The 21,861-nt window shown below is 41.9% G+C and overlaps 1 protein-coding gene across 1 annotated transcript in view; it reads right to left on the bottom strand.

Moving 5' to 3' along the window:
- LOC120755029 (von Willebrand factor D and EGF domain-containing protein-like) overlaps positions 1–21,861 on the bottom strand; it is a 178,168-nt gene that overhangs the window by 131,269 nt on the left and 25,038 nt on the right. The window contains 2 exon segments of the mRNA XM_040069525.1: positions 1,234–1,459; positions 10,454–10,638. Of these exon segments, the coding sequence (XP_039925459.1) occupies positions 1,234–1,459; positions 10,454–10,638 (411 nt within the window).

The following is a 21,861-nucleotide window of genomic DNA, read 5'->3' as shown; positions in this document are numbered from 1 at the left end:
CTCCATCCAATGCATGAGACTGCAAAAAAATCCTAAAGGCAAGAAATTAAACACTCTGAAGAACTGAACCTCACTGAAAATGAGATTGGGATAGATGGGAAGGCATAAGCTTTATTTTATTAGAAGTGCAAGTGACTTTACATCACTGAACATGTATGAATCATCAAATAAGACAAAAGTATTCACCCAAAATGCATTGGCAAAAAAATTCTTTGAACAAGAGTAGTGGAAATCTTATAGTTTATAAAAAAGCCAAGCTTAAACTGAAAAATGACTCTATTCAGTTCAAAAGTAATTTCTGAGTGAGAATCGGTTTCATTTATCTTAATGGATTTTTTTTTATTATTTCAAATAGTGAATTAAACTCATGTTCTTTGGGCCTTTCTTCCTTCCTCCTCTTCAAGTAGGAAAGTTAAAATATTGATAAAGATAAGAGAATATTTATCTTTCTTTTTTAAAATTTATTTATCTTGGATTTTGGCCGATTGAAAACCTGATAACCTTAGTTTCTCAGTGTTGTGGTTTCTGCCCAAGAACACTAAAAGGAAAGCATAAAGGTAATTTTTTTCATTTTGAGAAGGAGGCATGTTTTCTGATCAAATCTTTATGCACCTGGCCATGCTCCAAAGTTCAGGAGGTTTAAGTGAATGAGCAATTGCTTTCTGCTTTCCCTTTGTTTCCTAGCTACCGAACAGGGGTTACATCTCTCGTAGTAGGCTGAAAATTATTTCTGAGGAGAACAATTATATAAATGTCATGAAAAAGATCTTATCAATTTAGTTGGGGTTTTTTTTTTTTTTTTCCCTTGCAGAGTTTCAGTATTCCTTTTTTTTTTTGAGGGGTGATGCTGGATTACTAAAAATAAGAAGAGGCCTTAGAGACAGTATCCTGGATACAGGGCCTCGGTACAGCTGAGGTGCCTCTGCTCACTCGCTTTGCGACTTCAAGCCAAAGTGGAGCCAAAGACAGTGGGAAAGGTTACATGTGAGCTGTAACCAAGCAAAGAGCTCCTCAGTAATACACACCAGATTACATTTTGCACTGGTAATAGGAGCTATTCTTCAGGAACACCTCAGACTGCCACTGATTTATTTTCTACACGCTCTGCGCCTTAGCGAGAGTGACGCTTGACTCGCAAGGTCACTGAGATGTACATTGCGACACCGGGGCCTTTGAACACCCAGCCTGAGAGGCATAAGTAATCTTTTTGATAAATACTTTACTGGTGCTCACCTTCTGCACAGTAGCCCATGCATCCTGGAGTGGGCTGCAGGAGATACACAAAGAAGGCGCCGCAGTTCCTGACGGCGATGGGGATCCGGAACAGGCAGCAGTCCCTGCTGCCCCCAAAGACCTGCCAGGTGGCACAGCCCGTGAGCTTCTTGCTCTCCCCAGGAGCTGGCAGGGATTCCGACTTCAGTGACAGCCACACCGGAGCTTGTGTGCCACATTTGTTCATCTGAGGGTGCACACAAAAGGAAACGTTTACAGCAAGTGTGGTAAGACCCTGTGGAGTTCACTAAAACCCAGCAGCCTGAGTGTGCTGAACCTGGAGGGTCAGTGAAAAAACCTTGTAGGTGGGGATCAAAATGTCTTGCTCAGTTTTGAGAGGCGGCTTTACACAGATAAAACACTTAAATAACACAATAACAGGATTCCAAAGTATTTTCCTCTGCTTTTGTTTGGTTTTCATGAAGAAGAAGAAAGCATGAAAGCAGACTAGATCACCTGCCTCCAAAACAGCTGCCCTGCTCCTGACAGCTCCTGCTCTTCCAGCACACACTGGATGTGTTTGTGCGGCCTGCACCTCTCCCTCATTCTCAAAGAGAATACGAAGGATGGGCAAAACACGTGCAAGATATGCATGACTTCACTATTTTTTTTTTTTAAATTTTATTTTTGCTTTCAGGCTTTTATCTATTAACAAATTCCCTGAATACCCTGGACACAGGAAATCCCAAAGCAGAAGGCATCAGTCCTAAATGATTTAAATGACAGCATGTTGAGTCATGGCCAGCAGAGACTGATTTCTATTTCCCAGCTTAGGGATGTGTGTTCAGGAATCTCAGATCTGAGCTGCCCTCTGTACCTGTCAGGCTCTCTTCCCTGACTAAAGGAACATGCTTCTCTAAAGCTGTCTTTAATTTAAACACCTCGGTGAGGAGATTAGGTATAATCAGAGCCTTATTATATATACAAAGCCAATTACAACGGTGACTCATTTTTCTGCACCATTACCTAGCATTTGCCAGTATGCAAAGCACAGAGATATTTGAGCTAAAGTTTGGAAATTATTACCAAATACTGGCAATAGTTTGCTCTCAGATATCAGTCACATTCAGCAGAGCGTGACTGCTGCCGTCACTTCGCATTTCTTCAGCCGGTGACAGTGAACCATCCCTACGAGTCCTGGTTGGGGAATGTGATTCCTCCCAGCGTGTTTGGCTATAAATCACATTGGGGGAAAAAACAACAACAACAACAACAACAAACCCAAAAAACCCAAAAGCCAACCCCCACCATTTTTTCCCATTGGCCCAGGTTTGCTGCTTCACTTTCAAGATCGAAAGTTATTTGTGACAGCAGGGGAAGCGGTGAAAGTCAAAGGATAAATTTATTAAGTCACGCACCAGTGCCCTCCTGCAGTTTGAGTTGTACCTGGGAGCTACTCAAGCCAGAAAGCAGCGCCAGGGGAGAAGGGGTGCACACCCAGGAAAACAAGGGTAGTTGAAAAAATATCAGCAGTGTGACACGACACAGTCTGATTTCCATTTGGAGCAGGTTATTGCCAGGCTTCTGAAAACAAGGATTCCAGAGAGACTCCACTGAAATTTTCTGAGGTTGTTGGGGTTTTTTTCCCTGAAAAGAGGCAGCAGCTGAGCGGAGAGGCTGACCCTGCCTCCTCTGTTTGGTGTCCTGGTGATCATGCAGGGGGCACTGGGGCTCACACAGTGCAGCAGCTCCCTGGGGAGGAGCAGCCTTCCAGCATTGTGCAAGCAAAGGAAAAGAGAGGACCGACATGAAAATTCTTCTAAGTGGAATTTTAGACCAATCCCTTCCCTTCCTTTCTTTAAAAGCCACATTGTGTGTAACTTTTAAGGGGTTTGTTCTGTTTGTTTATTTACAGCTTTAAGGGACACAGGTGTTTTCTGTGTTGGTAAAAATAGATAATGGGAATTTGTTGCATCCTCGTGAACTTCTGACCTAGAGAGCAAGACGTGGTGTGAAGAAACATGTTTCCAAAGCATGTTTATGAGCATACACTTGTAATGACCCGTGAGAGTGAAAAAAAAAAAAATAAAAAAATCCAGAGAAGCATCAAGGGAGAAGAGAGAAGGATGGAAACTGGAGCTCAGTGGTCTCTGCTCCATACTCCTCTGGACATGATACCTGCAACCTGAATTTCCTCTTACACAAGGGAACTGCAAACTTCAGTGCCTCTGCATGTGTGTGTAAAGATTGCTGCTCTGGAACATTCTTTCTGAAATTATGCTAAAGTGCAGGAATTGGTGACTTCACCTTGGAGGTGTTTGGAACCACACAAGCTGGGAAGAATTAGTTATGGGGAGCAGAGCAGCAGGGATGAGTGAGCACTGGATTGCAATGGATGTGTACAAACTCAGAGAGTCTGGCAGGAAAAGGCTTGATGAGGAGACACATGGAGCCTACCAATCCCAACTGAAAAAAAATACTCTTACAATTCTCTGTGAAAGAACATTTGTTTCTCAAAATGAGCTACGGCATCCATCTGATGCTGCCCTTGCCTATGTGACTGGTGCCAGCACGTCAGTGCTGCTCCACTGGGAGTGACGCTGCTGGGCAGCCTCTGGCCAGGCGCACACAGTGCCTCAGTTTCTCTGGCTGCTTGACCTTGGGCAAATAACAAACCACTGACTCTCTGTGTACATCACTTCCTTATCTCTCAGCCAGAGGTGGAGGTGGCTGAGATGGTGATAGCACTTCAGTGCCTTGCAGCAGTGCTGGGAAGATAATTCATTAATGAGACACCCATCTCTCTGCTGTGCTGGGGGCAATGCAGATAAATAGATGTGAGTGCATTCTGGCTGTGAAAAAAGACAGGCAGTGATCCATACATGGAAGTGGGCCTGGAGCTCTTGTTAACACACAGAGTAAAAACTGAATTGCTGGAATAAGAGGATGGTGATTTTCGCCCTCTGTTTTTATCCTCACCAGAAGTCCTTGAGCCATTTCAGTGCTGGAGAAACTGTGGATTAACATCACCGAGTCAGTGTGCAACTTTCTGATAAACCCCCACTGGGATCTCCTGCATTTGCCCTGGCCAATCTTGCACTTGAGAGGGACAGTTTGTTATGTAACATGCACAAATTATAGGCAAACTACCTTACAAGGGTAAAAAACCAGGCTGTGAGACAGCAAGTCATTGTACCAAACTGTAGTACAGGATTACAGGCTGGCCAAAGGGTTTTGGTAAATATATCAAGTATTTCTGTTTTCCTGGCAGCTCTATGACACACGTGAATTTGTTTTCTGTTATGAGCTGCATATGGTCCTTCTGAGTCAGGCAAGTTGCCACACATTAGCCAAAAGGATTTGCTGCATCAGACTTCTGTGGATTAGCAGACAGATCTGGGAAGGCAAGGGCAAATGTATATTCATGTGTTTAACCAGCAGTAGAGATAAGAATACAAAAGAAAAAACAAAACAAAGAAAAACCCCCCAAAAAACAAAACAAAACAAAAAAACCCCAAACAAAACCCAAAAACAACAAAAAGCAAACCAAACCAAAACAAAAAACCAAACAAAGAAAGAGAAAAATCTCGGAGAAGAGGGTTCAAAGAGCCAAATTTTTCAAGTCTCCACTGTGGCATAATTTGCATTGAATTTTGTAGCTGTCATCTGGGAGAGTAACCAGAAAATCGAATACAGAGGCAGCAAATGATTAGCTTTTAAGACAGAGCAATTTGCCTGCAATGCCTCCAGTCACTGCTGCTCTAAAGATACTGGAGAGACGTGGGAGTCTCACACCTCTGCTCAGCAGCATTCCTAAAATGAGGGAGGAATTACACGGCTGCCTCTACAGGAAAACAAACTCCACAAGTTTAGTGGAGTGACACAGAGGAAAACTTCTCCAACACAAAAGGGACACCTTAGTCTATTCACAGCCTTCTTTAGTATCTTTCCATACTTTATCCAATTGTAATTTTTGTGTTATCAATCTTCAAAGCATTTTATAAACCTTACCCAACTAATCTTTGCAACACCTCTGTGTGGTGGATAACCATTCATTGAGTATTTTTGATTCCTAATTAGGTGCCAGATAATAATTTAAATAATCCAATTTAGAAAGCCTCAACAATAAAAAAAAAAATTGCCAAAAGAAAGGAATAAGCCATTATTGTTTAATCCAAATATGTCTCCTTCCATTTGCTTGGGGTTTGGAGTATCAACCAGTTTGATTGATTGAACAGAACACTGAGGTTCTTCATAACTGCACAAAGAAATCAAGCTCAATTGTTCTTGTCACTGGGGTTTTGCTGAAATTATGCTGTTAAAAATAAGTAGTACCATATGTGAGGAATGCATTGTTTTAGTTGGATAGAGATAGAAAGCTTCTTGGTGTGCTGCTGGTTGGCAGTTAAAGCATTGTGATTTTGCATCTGTTATCCACTTATCCACTCAAAACTTTACTTTTTTTTTTTTTTTTTTTTTTTTTTTTTTTAATTTCTTTGTAGTTAGTTAAAGTAAATAAGGTTTTTTTTTTTTTTTTTTTTTTAATTTCAGTTTGGGGCCAAACTACACAGAAATCAGTTTACATCAGGAATATCTGTAGTAGCAATTAAACTTGTGCCTGTCTTGTTTTTTCTTTTAAGCACATGCCTCTGAACAATAAAGGCTGTAATTGTAATTTCTACAGAAGGGTTTTTCCATGTCTGAAAAACAAACAAGGAAAACAAAGGTTTTTCATACCTACCATTATGATTTGGAATATTCATGTATGTGTTCAAGAAAGAATTACAGATGAAATAATACCTTGAAAGTGTCACTTGCTTTTAAATTCGTAGAACAATTGCAAATCAAAGTGAGGCTGGATTCAGAGCAAAGTAATAATTGAAACAAAATAATAAATTAATGGTATGCAGCTGAGGTACTGTGCTCTGATTGTGAGTATAAAGTGTTCTAGAAGAGGTTAAAGAGGAGGGAATGAAACTAAGTATGAAAAACTAAATCTTCTTCTCTAGGGAGTGACGTATTAAACATCATGACCAAGTTAGATTTGACACACTTTAACGTGATCTTGTTTTATACACCAAAAATTAACATGTGAACCTATGTTTGATCCTAGTATATATGTAAATAAGTAAACCTATATTGCTAAAAATGAAACTACTGAAAATACCTACCCGTACTGCCTAACATGTCCTTCATTTGCACATGCATTTACAGTTGTACATGAATTTAAGACATTCTCAGATTTGGAGAGGGTTTTGTTCATTTAGAAGATGAAATTTCCAAAGAAGGGTATTGGAAGTTACCTTGATACCCCATCACAGCTGGGTATCACTGGGCATTTCCCAAACTGAATCTCATATCCATAAGTAGCCTGTAGAAAAACTTGCTACAGAATTGTGTGTGCCAAAAAAATTGTAGTTATGGGGCTGACTCATGGGAGAGAAATTAATTTAAATCACAGAATCACAGAATCTGTGGAGCTGGAAGGGACCCACAGGGATCATCAAGTCCAAATCCTAGCCCTGATTCACAAGAGTCACACCACGTGCCTGAGAGCATTGTTCAAACATTCTTGAGCTGTGCCAAGATCTGTGGATCACTTCCTTGGAGTTCTTGGAGCTGGGACCATTTCCCTGGGCTCCTGCTCAGTGCTCAACCATCTCTGGGGGAAGAACCTTTTCCAAATATCCAGCCTAAACCTCCCCTGACACAATTTCAGGCCATTCCCTCAGGTCCTGTCACTGTCACCACAGAGAAGAGATCAGTGTCTGCCCCTCCTCTTGCCCCCACAAGAAAGTTGAACAACCCGTGTCTGAACACAGAAGTCTCTGAACTGGGGGTTTCTGTTAATATGTAAAAATGAAATTATTCCCCTTTCCTGCCATTTCCTCCAGAAAAAGACATTCAGCTGGTGGTGAGGACAAGCACCTGGGGCCAGTGGAACTTCTCCACAGGATGAAGAAACTATTCAGCCCATTTCTGGCTTTGCTGTGACCGTGGGGTGACATTTGAATTTGCATTACAGGCAGCAGCATGCACTGCTCTGCTGTAATCCACAGATTGATCTTTTATCTGACTGTGGAGCAGATCCTCAATAACATTAGTGTGTGATGTTCTCTCACATTTCTTTTTAGTGTTTATGCCTCCCACCGGGCTTGCCCATGTGCAGATGTATCCAGATGTATGCATATACCCTGTGTTATTTTAACTCAGAAGCTGGAATTTCTGTAATTGGTGTACATTTTCCCATATTGGCTGTTAAGTGCTTCTCTGTGTTTTTAATAGATTTTCTGCTGAGCTTTAATTTTTCCATCTTTCGTTTTTCCTCTGAAGGTCATTTTATTATGGTCTGACCATGTCTGTGCATTGTTTCTTGTTTCATAATATACTGCCTTAATCTCAGTAAAAGCTTCACTGTACTTTTATTCATTTAGTGTTTTTGCCTTTCACAGAAAATTTAGCAGTTCTTGAAGAACAAACCATGATCTGTAGCAGCAACCTCAATACCTGAGGATCCAAAATTTGCAAATTTTTATTGGACTTTACTACAATACATTTTTGGATAGGAGAATGGCTGTGGCCAGAAGTGCATGTCTAGGATTCAGTAATTGCTGTGCCTCCTTCGGGAGAATGGGGGGGAAAAGCAGGGAAGAAATAGAGGGAAGAAGGTCAGGATCATTTGTTACCCGCCCTGAGAAATTCAACAGGCAAAGCCTAAATTGGAAAGCTCTTTCAAACAAAAACGTTTTGCCACTGGAGGAATAAGGTTATGGACAGCAGTTGGATGACAAGATCAGGAACGCAATTAATAATTTTGCTTTCTCTGACATAAAAGCTTTTGGGTTTTTCTTCTGTTTTTTTTTCCCCTTTGTAGCTTGTGGGGTTTTCTCCTGTTTTTTCTCCTTTTTTTGACCCCTCTTCTTCTATTAGACGAGGGGATGAGAAGCAGCTCCTGAAGATCTGCTGCTCGTTTTCCATTGCAAAGTTTGCTGTGCCCCTGAGCTGCGGCACGGTTCCGTTCTGGAGCTCTCACAACCCCCGTGCGTGGCCTGCTCCTCCTCTCTGTCCGATATCAGCCTCCCTGTGGTTATGAAACAACACGCAGACAGGGACATATTTTTATTGTGGAGGTTTATTTCATGGCAAGATTCAGAACACAGGCCTTGAGAGGTTGTCTGGAGGAGGCAGGCTGTGGGAGCTCCCCTCCCTCGTGTCCCCCAGCACGAGCCGTTTGTCCTCCCACTCTTCTCCTCCATGATGGGCAGGACCTCCAAAACTCCATTATGGCTTAAATCCCTCCTGAGCTCAGCTGGGTGACAGGAATCCCAACCCACCAGCGCTTTGAATTAAGAAGTTAATCTCATCCATCGATAGGCAGCTAATTGTATCTGGCCAGTATCAACACGATAACACCAGGCATATATTTTACAAGCTGCTGGAGTAATGTACTTTTTAATTCTGCAGCCGTATTGTCAGGCTTTATTTAGTCTCTTTTCTCTTCTGTCTGTTCAGGGTTTTGTCTTTGACTTTTTTAATTAAAATCAGCTCGCTCCAGCCAGACCAGAATGTCCAATAATAACTGCTCATTAAGGAGTGGAAGCTGCGCGGTTATTAATTTAAATTATTTTGTTCCAGAGGTTTTGCTGAAATTAAATGGAAAACCAAATCAAACAATGATTTAATTAAGTGGAAGAGATAGAATGTAGAGGCAGATTTAGAAGGTGAAGATCTAAAAGAAGCGTATTCTTCCAGTTTTGACATCTAACAGATGTAATCCTTCATCAGCACGGCGAAGCAGAGATTTACTGTCATTCAGAGGATAATGAAGAAACCAATGGCAAGATTTGTGTTACAAGATAAGAAACTAAACTAATGAATATACCTTCACAAACCTGAATGAAAAACTCCAGAGAAGAGACTAAAAGAAACAAAGCATGCATTGTTCGAAAGCAATCTCGCACAGCTGAGCATCGCTACACATTCAAAATTGCTGAAATATATTGAAAAATTAAATAATATTATAGGATACATATGTACTCTTATAAAAACTTCATAGTGCATTGGGGTATTCGAGGATGCCATGAACTTAAACTTTCTATAATAATCCTGCCAATTTATTAACGTCAATATGATTTATAGTTTATATAAGTGTTAGAAGTTCTACAGAAATAATCACTGTCTCTTAACATTTAATTAAATGTTAAATTATTAAGATAAGCTTCAGCTGTGATGAGTTCACAGGTCCAGTTTCAATGGATATAAAATGTTTTTTTGCTAATTTTGAGAGGGTTCTCCAGCTAGAGCAGCATCACCCAATACCAAACATCCTGGCACTCTAGGTTGAATATTTAATCTTTTAAGTAATTTATGGTAATAAGTTTGTTATTTTCTGAATAATTTTGTTTAACTTTATGCTTGAAATTATGCTAACCTCCTGCCATTGGGATATTTGAGGTGACAATGACTTTAGTGAGGGGCTCAAGTTGCTCTGGCAACAATGATTGCAGGTTAAACATTATTGTCATACATATTAAACACACATAAAACCAGATAATTATTGTTTTGTATCTTTTATAGAGTAGTCTTCTGTGGTGGAGGGTTTTTTGCTCCACAAAACCATTAGCCTACTTATGAAAGTAAAGAATGCAAGAAATGATTCAACTCAGAAAAAGATCCAGCTACAGCTTTTCCTTCAGTTTCCCCAAAGATCTCCTTAAATATTATTTTTTAATGATCTCTCCCTTCTGATTTCATCAGCAGAAGAAATTCCTAACTCATAATAATTTATATGGGAAAAGAGTTAGGTTTCAGAATCCATTCTTAAAGCCATACAGTTGCTTGGAAAAAAAGCATAGCTTGAGGTAAAAAAAAATCATAAAATCTCTCTGTAGAGCTGGAAAACACCTGGTTTTATGTTGGAATATTTTCTAGCCTGGTTGAGTAATGGCTGTTCCATTGGGATCCTGGTCTCTGACCATGGATCTCTGAATATACCCTTGCATGTGACAGTGGTTTTGTTGGTTTTGCTGCTGGTGATGGTGGTTTTGTTGCTATTGGTGTTATTGTTGCTGTTCTTGAAATTATTATTATTATTGTCATCATTCAAGTGGTTTTCCCATTACCACCCACCTATCCCCACACAGCCCAGGAGAGTACGGAGAGTACAGAGAAGGATGGGGAGGAAAACTCCCCGAGAGGGTTTATTCCATCTCCCCGAGGGGAGCGCTCAGGTTCTCCTGACCTCGACACATCTGGTGGGCATTTCCACGGGCCGGTGGCCGAGCATGAGGCGGTACCATGCCGGTGGCAAGGAGTGGTCACACACCAGGTCCTGGCTGGCCGCTCGCTGCAGCTCCAGGGAGTCGAAGCTGGTGCTCCTGCGGGGATCGCGGAGGACGCGGTGTCCCCCCGGCCAGCACTCGGGAGCTGGGGAGGATGGAAAAGGGCGATCAGTCACAAGTTAATCGGTTTAATTCCACTGGATGCTGCTAATAGCTGCTTAAAGCCTATATCTTTTTATGTTCCGATTAATTTTAGAATTGGGCTCGTTTTTGAGGCAAACAAATCCAGATTTAAATATATAAAGGCGCAAGCTTAGTAACATGCAGATTTTAGTTATCTAGATTTTCATCATATCTGAATCAGGACCAAACCCCTTCACCTTTTAACGTGATTTCAGCCTAATTTTAGGGATTAACATCTGAGTCACTCCTCCTCAGAAATCAAGTAGTGTTTTGAGGTTCCAAAGCCTTGTGACCTTTGAAAGTACGTGGGGTTTTAATTTCATTTACTACACGCATGAGCGATTTAATCATAATATAAATTGATGTTCAAGTATAAAGTGCACTTCACATGCTTTTAAATAGGTGCTGAGAAGATTTAGAGCAAGAATGGCTAAAAAGATTAAAAAAAAAAAAGAAATGATATAAAAACAACAGTAAAGGGATTTGAGAAATCAGCTCAAGTTAGGCTTGCAAATACTGAAGCCACAGGTCAGGCTCACTCGAGGCATAAAGCCAAACACATCAGGGCTTGTGTGTGTGCATCTCAAAGTCTGAATCAGACCTGCTGCCCCTTGACGTGTGTTTGTTTACTCGTCTGCCCTGTTTATTTTCATTCAGCTCTTGACTTTTTTACAGAATATTCAGTCCTTTTCTTTTCACCTGATAAAAAGAAGCCTTGTGGTGATTCTGTTAGAAGCTGTTTATCTGCAAAAGGGCTGATCATGTAGCAAAAAAATGGCCTTTTCTTGGTTATCTGAGCCATTCCTTGATGAAGCCAGGTCCCTTTTCACCACATCAGCACTGCAGCGTGGTCACAGGAGGGGACGAGGTGGAGCTGCTCTGCTCTGTGCCTCAGCAACAGAAGGCTCAGCTAATTTCTTGCTGTGGTAATCTTTAATTGCTAATGATGATGTAAGAGGCAGAGGCCACATCACAGGAATTGCACAACCTGGCAGTTAGCAAAACCACCTCTTTTCACTGTAAATAGAGCTTATTTATGTGGCACCTTTGACGGAGAATAAGACTCCACCCCATAACTTAATTTTTCAAATGTCACTTTTCAGATTGTAACTCTGCTTTAATATTACGCCAGTGGCACTCTGAAACACATTCATCATTTTTATTTTATTGACAAGATACTCGGAAGGTCAAAGTCAATCCATTTATGGCAGTATTTTTAAAGATTATTTTGATTGTGCCAAAGGCAAGGCGAAGGTATACAAGACAAATGAGGACAAAATGTAGCGTAACAAAGGCTTCATTGCAATTTTCAGGGAACTAAACTGTCAAAGCCGTTGCAATTCCAATACAAAATTCAGCTGAATTAATACAATTGCCTCTTTAAATAAAAAAGAAATGCCCTAAGCTTTTCTTTCCTATAGGTAAGAGACATTTCAGAGAGGGAACACTTGGAAATATTGCGCCTCTAATTAAATCTGGGATCTATTTCCTTCCCTCAGAAGTCCTTTCTGGAGACCGCATGGAGACCGTCCTTTGCTAATTCCCAGCCCAAGGGAAGAAGTGACATTTCAGCAGACCAACTATTTTACAAAAATGTAAAGTTTACCCTATATTTAAAACCCCTTAAAAAAGAGGCAGACCCTTGCTGACCCCTCCAGTCCCACTCAGGGTTCCAGGAGTGTTAATGGGAACAGAATCTTGGCTCCTGATGCCTTTTGCTTGCCTGAATTAGTTCCTGTCTGAACAAAAGGAAAAGGAATCTAAAAGCAAACAGCTCTTTGCACGGTATTGCCACAGGAATCTTGCAAGGACGTTGAAATATAATTAATTGCATTCACTTTCTCAATAATAACAATATCAAATAGTGCCTTTAGATGTAACTAATAGCCTTCTGCTCGATACGTATTAGTTATAATCCAAATTCACACCACATGCTGTGGTCTTACCAGTGATTAACTACTCTGTCTAAACAATGCAAATATATCAGACACTGACACATGGTTAATTATTTTTCATCCCTTGCTTGGTTTTGTTTGCAGCAGTTTAGGAAAGGCTTTCTCACATTAGCACCAGCGGAGCTGAACGCTGCAGATGGGCCTGGCAAAGGCCAGGGAGGAGCACATGTGGAGACATGCAAGGTCCCTGAGGAGAGGGAGTGCTCATCCAGTAAATTTAACAGGATATGGGACAAAAGCCACGTGTTTGGTCCCAGAGGAGCCCTGGCTCAAGCAGCCACCTCTGAAGGTGTATTTTACCCTGAATTCACTGCCAGAGTCTGTTTATGTACCTGTGCCTGGGTTTAGTTACACTGGCAGGCTGTCATTGAGGAGGCAGGATGGCAAATTGATCCGCTGTCAGCTCCCCTGGAGCCCACCTGACGGATTTTGTTCCCTGCCTGACGCAGATCAGACCGAGGCACAGACTGAGCTGGTGGCACAAAAAGCCTCACCCAGGTTTTGCAGCGAGCTATGAGCAAAACAAACCCTCAATTACTGAGTTCCCCTTATAAAGTGGTGCTTATTATGGCCCCGTGACAGGACGATTGTAAACTTTAACATGCAAATTGCAGGCTGTGGTGCAAGTTAATTAGCACCGGCTTTCCCGCAGAAATAAATGAATAAAAGCATCACTGTAATCAGAATTTGTTATAAAAATGTTATTTAAAGGAAAACAACAAGAAGGCACAGCTGAGGCATGTTGGTTCATCTGAGAGATGCCCACTGGTACTTTAGAGTGATTACTGGTACATCCAAATCAGACTAAACCCTCCCGTCCATTTTTAATTCAGGTGCAGGTGTCAAGCTCATGGACAGCCATGAGGTGCTCACCATCCCAGCTGTCCCCGTTCATGTCCACGTTCATGCCTAGAATGGAACCACTGCTACTCTGGGCTATGCAGGTTAGGCTGTCTTAAAAAGGAAATATTTATTTTATTAAGATAAATAATTGAATTTAATCCAGCTCTATTCCTACTATTGTATTTAAGGGACCCATTAAAAACAAACAAAAAAAAGCCGGCATTTTAGGGAGCTGGTCATTATGACCATTCTGCTGCCCTTCAGGAAGAAATTAAACATTGCACTGAGATTTTGTCTCTCTCTGTCTAGAGTTGTTGGAATTAAATGCTGGATGTACCTGGTGCTTTAGTCCCCTGCAAAGAGCTGCTTCTTGAACCACCACCAACTCAATACAGGCAAGGAGCTGTTGCTAAGACGTAAGGATTTGTTTGCTTTACTAGAATCAAAAGCTTTTTTTTTTTTTTTTCTTCTTCTTTTTCCTTTTTTTTTTTTTTTTAATGTTACAATTTTTCGTCAAAAAATTGTGGCAAAGAGACACTGAGTAGCTCCTTTTTGACACTGAAAGTAAACAAATAATAACACCTACTGCACCTGCTAAGTGAAAATGACATTTGAGTAACTCTGGTGCGGGTTCCTCAGGGAAAAGCCTGTTTCCATCGAAGCCTGGAGGAATGCTGCTGTTAATGCCTGGGTGTTGAGAGCCACCTGTTAATGTGTGGGAAAGGAGGGGCAGCCTGTGGGCTTGCTAGGGAGAGGAGAGCCTCCTGCAGAAGGCAGAAACATCCAGAAATATCCCATGGAAAATGAGGAGGAGGTGGATATCGGAACTGAATGTGCTGCTGTGGACAGGGGGTTGGCTCTCGGCTAAAGGAAACATTGATGTGACCACAGCTGGAGGAAGATTTGTGTCAGCAGGGTCTGGGGACAGCCTGGAAACTCATCCTGTGCTGGCCAATATTGTACAGGTGTCAGTAAGGCTCCACAGGGCTGTACCAGGGACTAGCCAAACAAGAATCTGGATAGGTGTTTTCAGGGAATCACGTTGGGATGGTCCCTGCTTTGGGATGCCCCTCTACCCATACATTTAACACCTGAAACACCCACTGGCTGCAGCTTGTTTCAAGCAGGTTAGCAGCTGGATGCTCTGCAAACAGCTGAGTCACCTGTAGACTTCTTGGGCAGAGGTATTGGTGGAAAAAACACTGCTTTGGGACCACCAGGCTTTTGCTGAGGGTCTGTCCCTCCTGGCTGCTGCTGGTGGCCATGGGAAGAGGCATCAGCACATCAGAAATAAAGTCAGGAAACTTAACAGTGGCAGGCTGAAAAATCATAAGGAAATAACTTGCTAAACCTCTGCTTTCATTTCTAAAGACAGGTGAGTACAAGTGTGATAGAGCTTTGCCTGTCCCTCTTGCTCCCAGTAAATATCAGTGGCTTACGTGGAGGAAGGTTTAAGAAGTCGTGAGATTTTGTTTGTTTGCTTTGAATAGAGGCTGCAAATCAAATAATACCAATAGGTGATGGCATCCAGGAAACCCTGAAAGAAAAATAGTCCACAAGCCTGAGATGCATGTTTGCTTTGGGCAAAGCCACACAATATATCTAAAGGGTATTCTAAAGCCTTGGGAAATAGCTGGCAAATTGTAAAATAACTTTTGTGTGGAGGGTGAATGAAAAGCCAGTGACTGATGCAGGCACTTCTAACCAACAGCAGCATTTGGTGACGGGCTGAGATTGCTCTTTGACCAGGAAACCTGTCCCCACATGCAGATTTCCTTCTTGCCATCATCTCCCACATTGTGGGAACACAATCTGGAGATTCCCCCCAGAATAAAGGTAGGCATATGTATGTATACATACATATATATGAAAAAATATATTTCAAATCATGTATGAGTACTTATATTTTTGACATTTGTATGACATACAGTAAATTTTTGAAATCCCTCCCTGTGTAGCAGATTTTCAGATTTCTGCTTTTTGTTTCTTGCAATCCACAATGGAACAGATCCTTTTCCAGCTTTGATTTTCTCTACACAGGAAAATGATGAAATATCTTCATTTGGAAAAATCAGTCTGAAAAGCTGCAGTGAATAAGCCATAACTCCAAATTAATTGCAGATAAAGGATGTGTTCCCTGTCTTCTCTTTCTGGTTTAGAAACAGAAGGAAAGTTTTTAATCACCAGCTACTTCCATGATGAATCCATGGTGATTCCAGCTCAGGGGCTGGATTGCAGTGACGTGGAAAAGCTCAGGTAAGAGTTTCTGAAGCTTTCAGAGTGTCAGCGCCATCACTTCCCCATATTATGATTTACCACACATTGAAAGAGAGTTTATGTAGAGAAGGAAAGGAAAGTGTTGGGAAAGGGAAATTCTTTCCAAGCTCTTCATGGATGTATTCAAAACAACAGTAGAATCCAACTGAGCTGACAACAGTTTAAAATTCCTTTTGGTGGATGTACGTTCCAGGTGAACAAACATCTATTAATAGATATTTTTAGTTAAGGAACCTCTGACAGTTTATTAAAGATAAAAGTTCCCACCTTATTTCACCAATACTTTAAAGATTTTGCTTCAATTATTCTGCCTGCTGATGACAAAAATTTTTATTCTTAATGATATTCAGAGACAGAAATTTGTTGTGAATGTGACAGTGATCACTACATTAAAATGCTTGAACCATGAGTGCTCCTCTGGTAGATAAAACATAATAACTGTATTAAAAAAACTTTGATAGCTAATAAATAAAGCTATTTTCAGAGATTTCAGGAGCAGAAGAACCTCCTACTGAACTGAAATGATAAGGAAGCCCATTGTATAAACACCACACACTCATAATGTTCAGGTCTTGAACAGGTCACAAAGCATTCATAAGGCAAAATTGATAGAGATAAATGAACCATTGTGCAAAATGAATGTAATTATAGAAATTTTGACCCAGGAAGAGGCAAGAGGCTGAGCACCTGCTGAAAAGAATATGACATTTAATAGATGTTATTTGTACTGAATAACAGGCAGATCTGAGGGAAAAAAAAACCCTCCTACAATCTGAAGGTGTTGTTTTATAATGCAACTGAGTTTCATTTGTCTGGGAACAAGGTCACCTGTCATCCTGGTCTTCTATGGAGTAAAGCAATAAACTATTGACAAACCGAGGGCCAATGCTCAGTTCCAGAGCAAACAATTATTTATTCATGCCCGTTTCTCTTATCTTGCCTTGCATTTCTATTTTTAACCTGCGGTTTAAAAAGGAGGAATTGATTATGTGAGGCTGTTCTTCCAGTTTGTGTATCCTCTGAATAATTTGCAGAATAATGAGGTGCATACAGCTCACACAGGAGGATGCAGAGACAGGCAGAGGAGCATTTTGTGTGGGGCCAGGAGAGGTGTCAAGAGGGGCTGACCAGATAGATGAAAACAAGGGGTCCCTTTGATGAGTGTGAGCAAAATCTGAGGAACTTCCTGGCAGGTTACAGCGGAGGCTGGAGAACTGTCACAGCAGATGGGATGGACAGCGCTTTCTTCAATGCTCCATAAATAGAGATGATGAAGGAACTTTTTATTTTCAGGGACAATGCATGTGGCCAGCTGAAGTAGGTGAGCCAAGAAGTGTCCAGCAGAAGAGTTTTCCCTAAAAAGGTTTCAATCTCTGAGAATCACTGTCTGGCATCTCTCATCAATGTGAAAACTGCTCATGGATATTGTGGTGGACACAAAAAGGACAGGAAAAAGCACATGGATAAATAGCAATGGGCAGGCCAGGTGAAGTCAGTACACCTGCTTTACAAAATGTAGCCTCATCTATTGAATGTGCCAGTTAGAAAAAACAGCAAAGCCTAATTGTGTCAATTGCTCTATTATATTTGACCAAGTCTCCTCCTCGCTCATTCTGGCTCAGCCCTAGAGCCAGGAAGGCTGAGAATCTGAATATAGAAATCATTTACTATGGCTGTGTCACAACAGAATTCAAACCCTCATAAATTTCCTCAAGTTATCTCTAAGTTAATGATGATGACTTTAAGGGCTTCTGAGCAATCAATAGAAAGAAAATTATAATTATTGTTATTGATTGGTCTATTTTGCTCTCATCCCTCAGAATGAAAAAGTGAAATCAAATGAAAAGGGTCTTTCTTACCTCCTAATCTCAGCTGAGCATACAGTCACAAACGCAGCTTTCCTAAACAGAAGCTGCAAAAACAAACTCACAGGTTTTGATTTTAGAAGCCACTGGGCTCTATTCAGATGGAAATTTGATTTCCATGATTTATTCCCTTGAGAGCTGGGGTTGTTTCTATGCCTCAGCCACAGCACTGGCTAATTACCATTCACGAGCCTCACGCCTCTCCAGACGGCTCCTGTGGATAATGCGGAATTTTGGCCACGTTTTCCTGCACTTCCTCAATGCAGTGCTGTGTGTGTGTGATATTATGCTGGGGAAAGTGTCACTGCTCCCTTGCTGCCAGTGCTTGCAGGGTGCAGCAGAGGCTGGTGAGCAGATAAGGGGACTCGGAGCGCAGGCGGCTCAGCGCTGCCAAATTCCAGGTCCGCTCGTGTGTGCTGGGTGTGATTTAGCTCCTGTTGGATGCAGGGTGACGAGGCAATTTTTCCTGCTATTGTTTTGCTATTATTCATTGCTGTTACTCATCCCATTCACTGGCACAACGGTGGCTTCAGCTCTTCACTTGTTTATAATGGGCTTTTCTGTCAGGGCTCTGACATTTAGGATGAATGGCCGGGTTCCCTCTTGCCTTTGGAGTGAGGCTTTATTTGTTACAGTGCTGCAATTATGTACACGGACACGCTCCACTTCCCAGCTAATGCACAAACCTGGAAGGATCTCTCCACCACCCTACCAAAATTTTGGTTTTCTTTGACCCTGTCCCTCATTCCCTTGTGGGCTGTCTGCTGTGTGAAACTTGGGGAGAGTTGATGTGAAGCAGGCTCGAGCACATCGCAGCTCCTGCTGTGGATGCAAAAAGTTCTTCTCATGCATTATAGCACTCTGGATGGATTTTAAAAATATTGAAATAAAAGGTCATCAGCTAGAAATAGCCAGCAGTCTGCCTGGCCACTGTGATAAGATAAAGCCGTGTACTCCCAACCGTGGAATTGCGACATTAAGCCTAATAGATTTCTAAAATCCAAATTTATCAGCAATCCTCACTGTTTGTTTCTTCAGCTTTCAAAAGGGACAGATTCTGTACATATAGTCATGGTATCTTCAAACCTCAAATAAATCAGTGCCTTCCTCCCACAGAAACAGGATTGTGTCCACTCCAGCCACAATTTCCCTGAGCCATGATGGTATTCCAGGGAATCTCACACCTGGATGTGTGTCTAGCACCAGACAGAGGTCTGGTAATGCCTATTCATGCAAGATTTTCAGTTCCTATATACAAAAACCTCCAGATAAAAGGATTTTCTACTTTTATTTAGCTGAATTTAGTTCCCAGTTCTAACAGGCACTGATTTTCCTTTTTTGTTTAGGGTCATCGCTGCTTTGGTTGCTCCACAGACCTCTGCTTATTCACCAGGAGTAGTAGGACCATCAACAAAAATAACAAGGTTTCAGGAACCTGTAGGGCTTTCAGCTATAAGCTGCTATTTGATGTGGAAGAAAATGCAGCTCAGATGGTATCAGCTGAGTCTTCACCACATTTACAGCTGCTACCTGTGGAACATTTTAGGATGTAATTACCACAATAAGAAAAAAACATCTCCATAATTACAAGTATGTAAAGCCAAACACTTTTCTGTGTCCATCCAGCCAGAGCTGCAGGTACAGATCTGCACATTCACAGGGGATACGGGGGATGAGGGAGGCACAGGAGTAAACAGGAGACAATTGTTGCCCCATATGATTCGTGTTACAGGCGGCTGTGCTCTAATCAGGGTCAGCCATGCAGAAGGAAAACCTACTGATTTCTTCTCCTTTGCACTGAATTGATTTTGATCACAGTTCAGGTTTGTGTGTTTTAAAGCTTCTGCTCTCTTAAAAATGTGCTGGGGAGGTCTGTGTCCTCAGAAGAGAGGAAATGAGCAGAAGTGAGCTCTGCCCCTCACTGGCTGGTCGGGCTGTGGGAGGGTTTCACATGCAGGGATGGGTTGGAATGGGATGGGGATTTCTTCCACCACAGTCGACGTGGTGTTTCTTACAGGAGGTATGGCACTGGCACTTCCTGTTCTTTAGAAGGAAAAGAAAAGAAAATCAGATTGCCAGATAGTGTACTCTCGATGGGAACCACTCTCCTCCTCAGACACTGACAATGCAGTGCAGTTTCTTCTCACCAGATGAGAGGAATCCCAGCAATTTTTTATTTCCATGGAGCCATTTCCATGCTGAGCTTTTCATTTTACTCTTCCACCTCCTTCTTGCCTGATAACAGCCAGAGCATGCTTTTAAGTTATAAAATAAAGTTATAGCTTTTAGAGAAATACATGGTTTAAAAAGTAACCTTACTGAACTGAAGGGGGAAACAACCAGATCTCAATATTTTGCTAGGAATAATTCAACAGAAAATGTTATCTGTGCATCACCATCCCCAGGTAAACAAGGTGATTACAGGCAGACAGGGAGTACTTCAGGTCTTCTTCCATCTTTCTGTTATCAAAACAAGACTCAGTTTTGCATTCTTAGTTGGTAATCGGCTAATAACTGTAATTTTCATCCTGAGAAGGTAGGTCAGAAACCAGTGTTCAGAAAAACCCTGCAATATGACAATTGATCAGTTCTTCATTAGACTTGATGCATCCAGGTTACCACAGTCATTTCTTTTGCAATTTGAGCTAAAAATAAAAACAGTCGGCAAAAATCTAGTCAAGCAATTTCAGATTGGAAAGCCATGACACAAATTAATGCACAAAGAAACAGCAGGCAATCAATTTATCATTTGCTACTTTATTCTTTAGCAATTTGCAGTCATTGCTGAGTTGCTTTTGAAACTTGTAAAATTCGATTATGTGAAACCTGGTGAGTGTCAGGCTTTGGTCATTTCTCTGTCGTGTTTTATGAGTTGTTTTATGACAAAGGGATGTAACCTCAAGCTGCACCAGGGGAGGTTCAGGTTGGGAATCAGAAAAATTTATTCACTGAAAAGGTTGTTAAGCATTGGAATGGACTTTCCCAGGGAAGTGTTGGAGTCACCATCCCTGGAGGTGTTCAAGAATTGACTGGATGTGGCACACTGTGCTCTGGGCTAGTTGAAAAGGTGGTGTTTGGCCAAGGGTTGGACCCAATTATCTTAGAGATTTTTCTGAGCCTTAATGATGCTGTGATTCCATGATTCCATGATTCTGTGGTTCTGTGTTTCTATTCTAGGAGCTGGTTGGAGAACAGAGGGTTTGTATAGTTGTTGTATTTACTTAGGTGTATTTATTAGACCTCTCTGGCACCTGCTGATACCCTGCACAAGAACACATAGCCAAATCTCAGCCTGGAAGTCCTGGCAGCAATATTTTTGTAGTTTTATACAATTAGCCCAGTTCGGAGAAGGTTTAGTTAACCCCTAAATCTTCAAATGCCACTTTAAAAGCCACAGTGTGGACCTACAGCTGCGAACAGCGCAGGAGGCAGCCGTGGTTCTATGTGCAGGAGTGGCTGTTGCCTCTCCCGCTGTCCCCTCTATGGGAGCGGGGCAGCACAGAGATGGGGTGGTGTTTGTAACCCCGGGGTTTGGATAACTCACCTGCCAGCCCCCGAGCAAAGAGGGATTCCCTGTGAGGAGTGGTGGTGCTGGGCAGCCCTGACACCGTTCACATTCACCCACTGGTGAGCAGGAGCAGACCAACACGATTAAGTCACACGGCCAACTGCCCATGGAGGGGAAAGTAGAGGGCAAACTAAAATTAAGTCAAAAGGACACAGGAGACAAGAGGCTGCACATATAGAACATGGAGAGGATGTGCAGTGAGCTGATTTGTGCAGCAGGCAGAGTGCAGATTTTCATGCCCTATATTCAGATGTTTCCTGTTAATATTGATGGGAACTCTGCACTAAGTAACGCTGGAATGGACATTCTGTTTAGTGAACAGGCATGGAGAGAGGCATGTTTAATTAGTTTTACAGTCATGGTCAGAAAGGTCAGATGGCAGCCTGTGAGTAAAATCCTCTTCTCCTTTGTATCCCCCACAACGCTCATCTTTTGCACTCAGAAATGAGGACCCCGTTAACCCCATTATCTCTGATGATGAACTGAGCAAGCAGCAGAAATGCTCTGAGAGGCGCTGGGGGTGTTTGGAGCACAGGCTGCAGAACAGGCCCAGCAGAAGGCAAAATAAAACAGGTGAGAGCAGCAGGGTGACTTGGGGACATTTTCTGCTGGGTTTGAGCATCATGGGCAGGTTTGGAGCCGCCTGATTTTCCCTGACTTCAAATCATGACTGCCAC

This window comes from Hirundo rustica, chromosome 7, assembly GCF_015227805.2.
Source record: "Hirundo rustica isolate bHirRus1 chromosome 7, bHirRus1.pri.v3, whole genome shotgun sequence".
NCBI lineage: Eukaryota > Metazoa > Chordata > Aves > Passeriformes > Hirundinidae > Hirundo > Hirundo rustica.
This window is presented reverse-complemented; position numbering and strand designations above follow the sequence as displayed.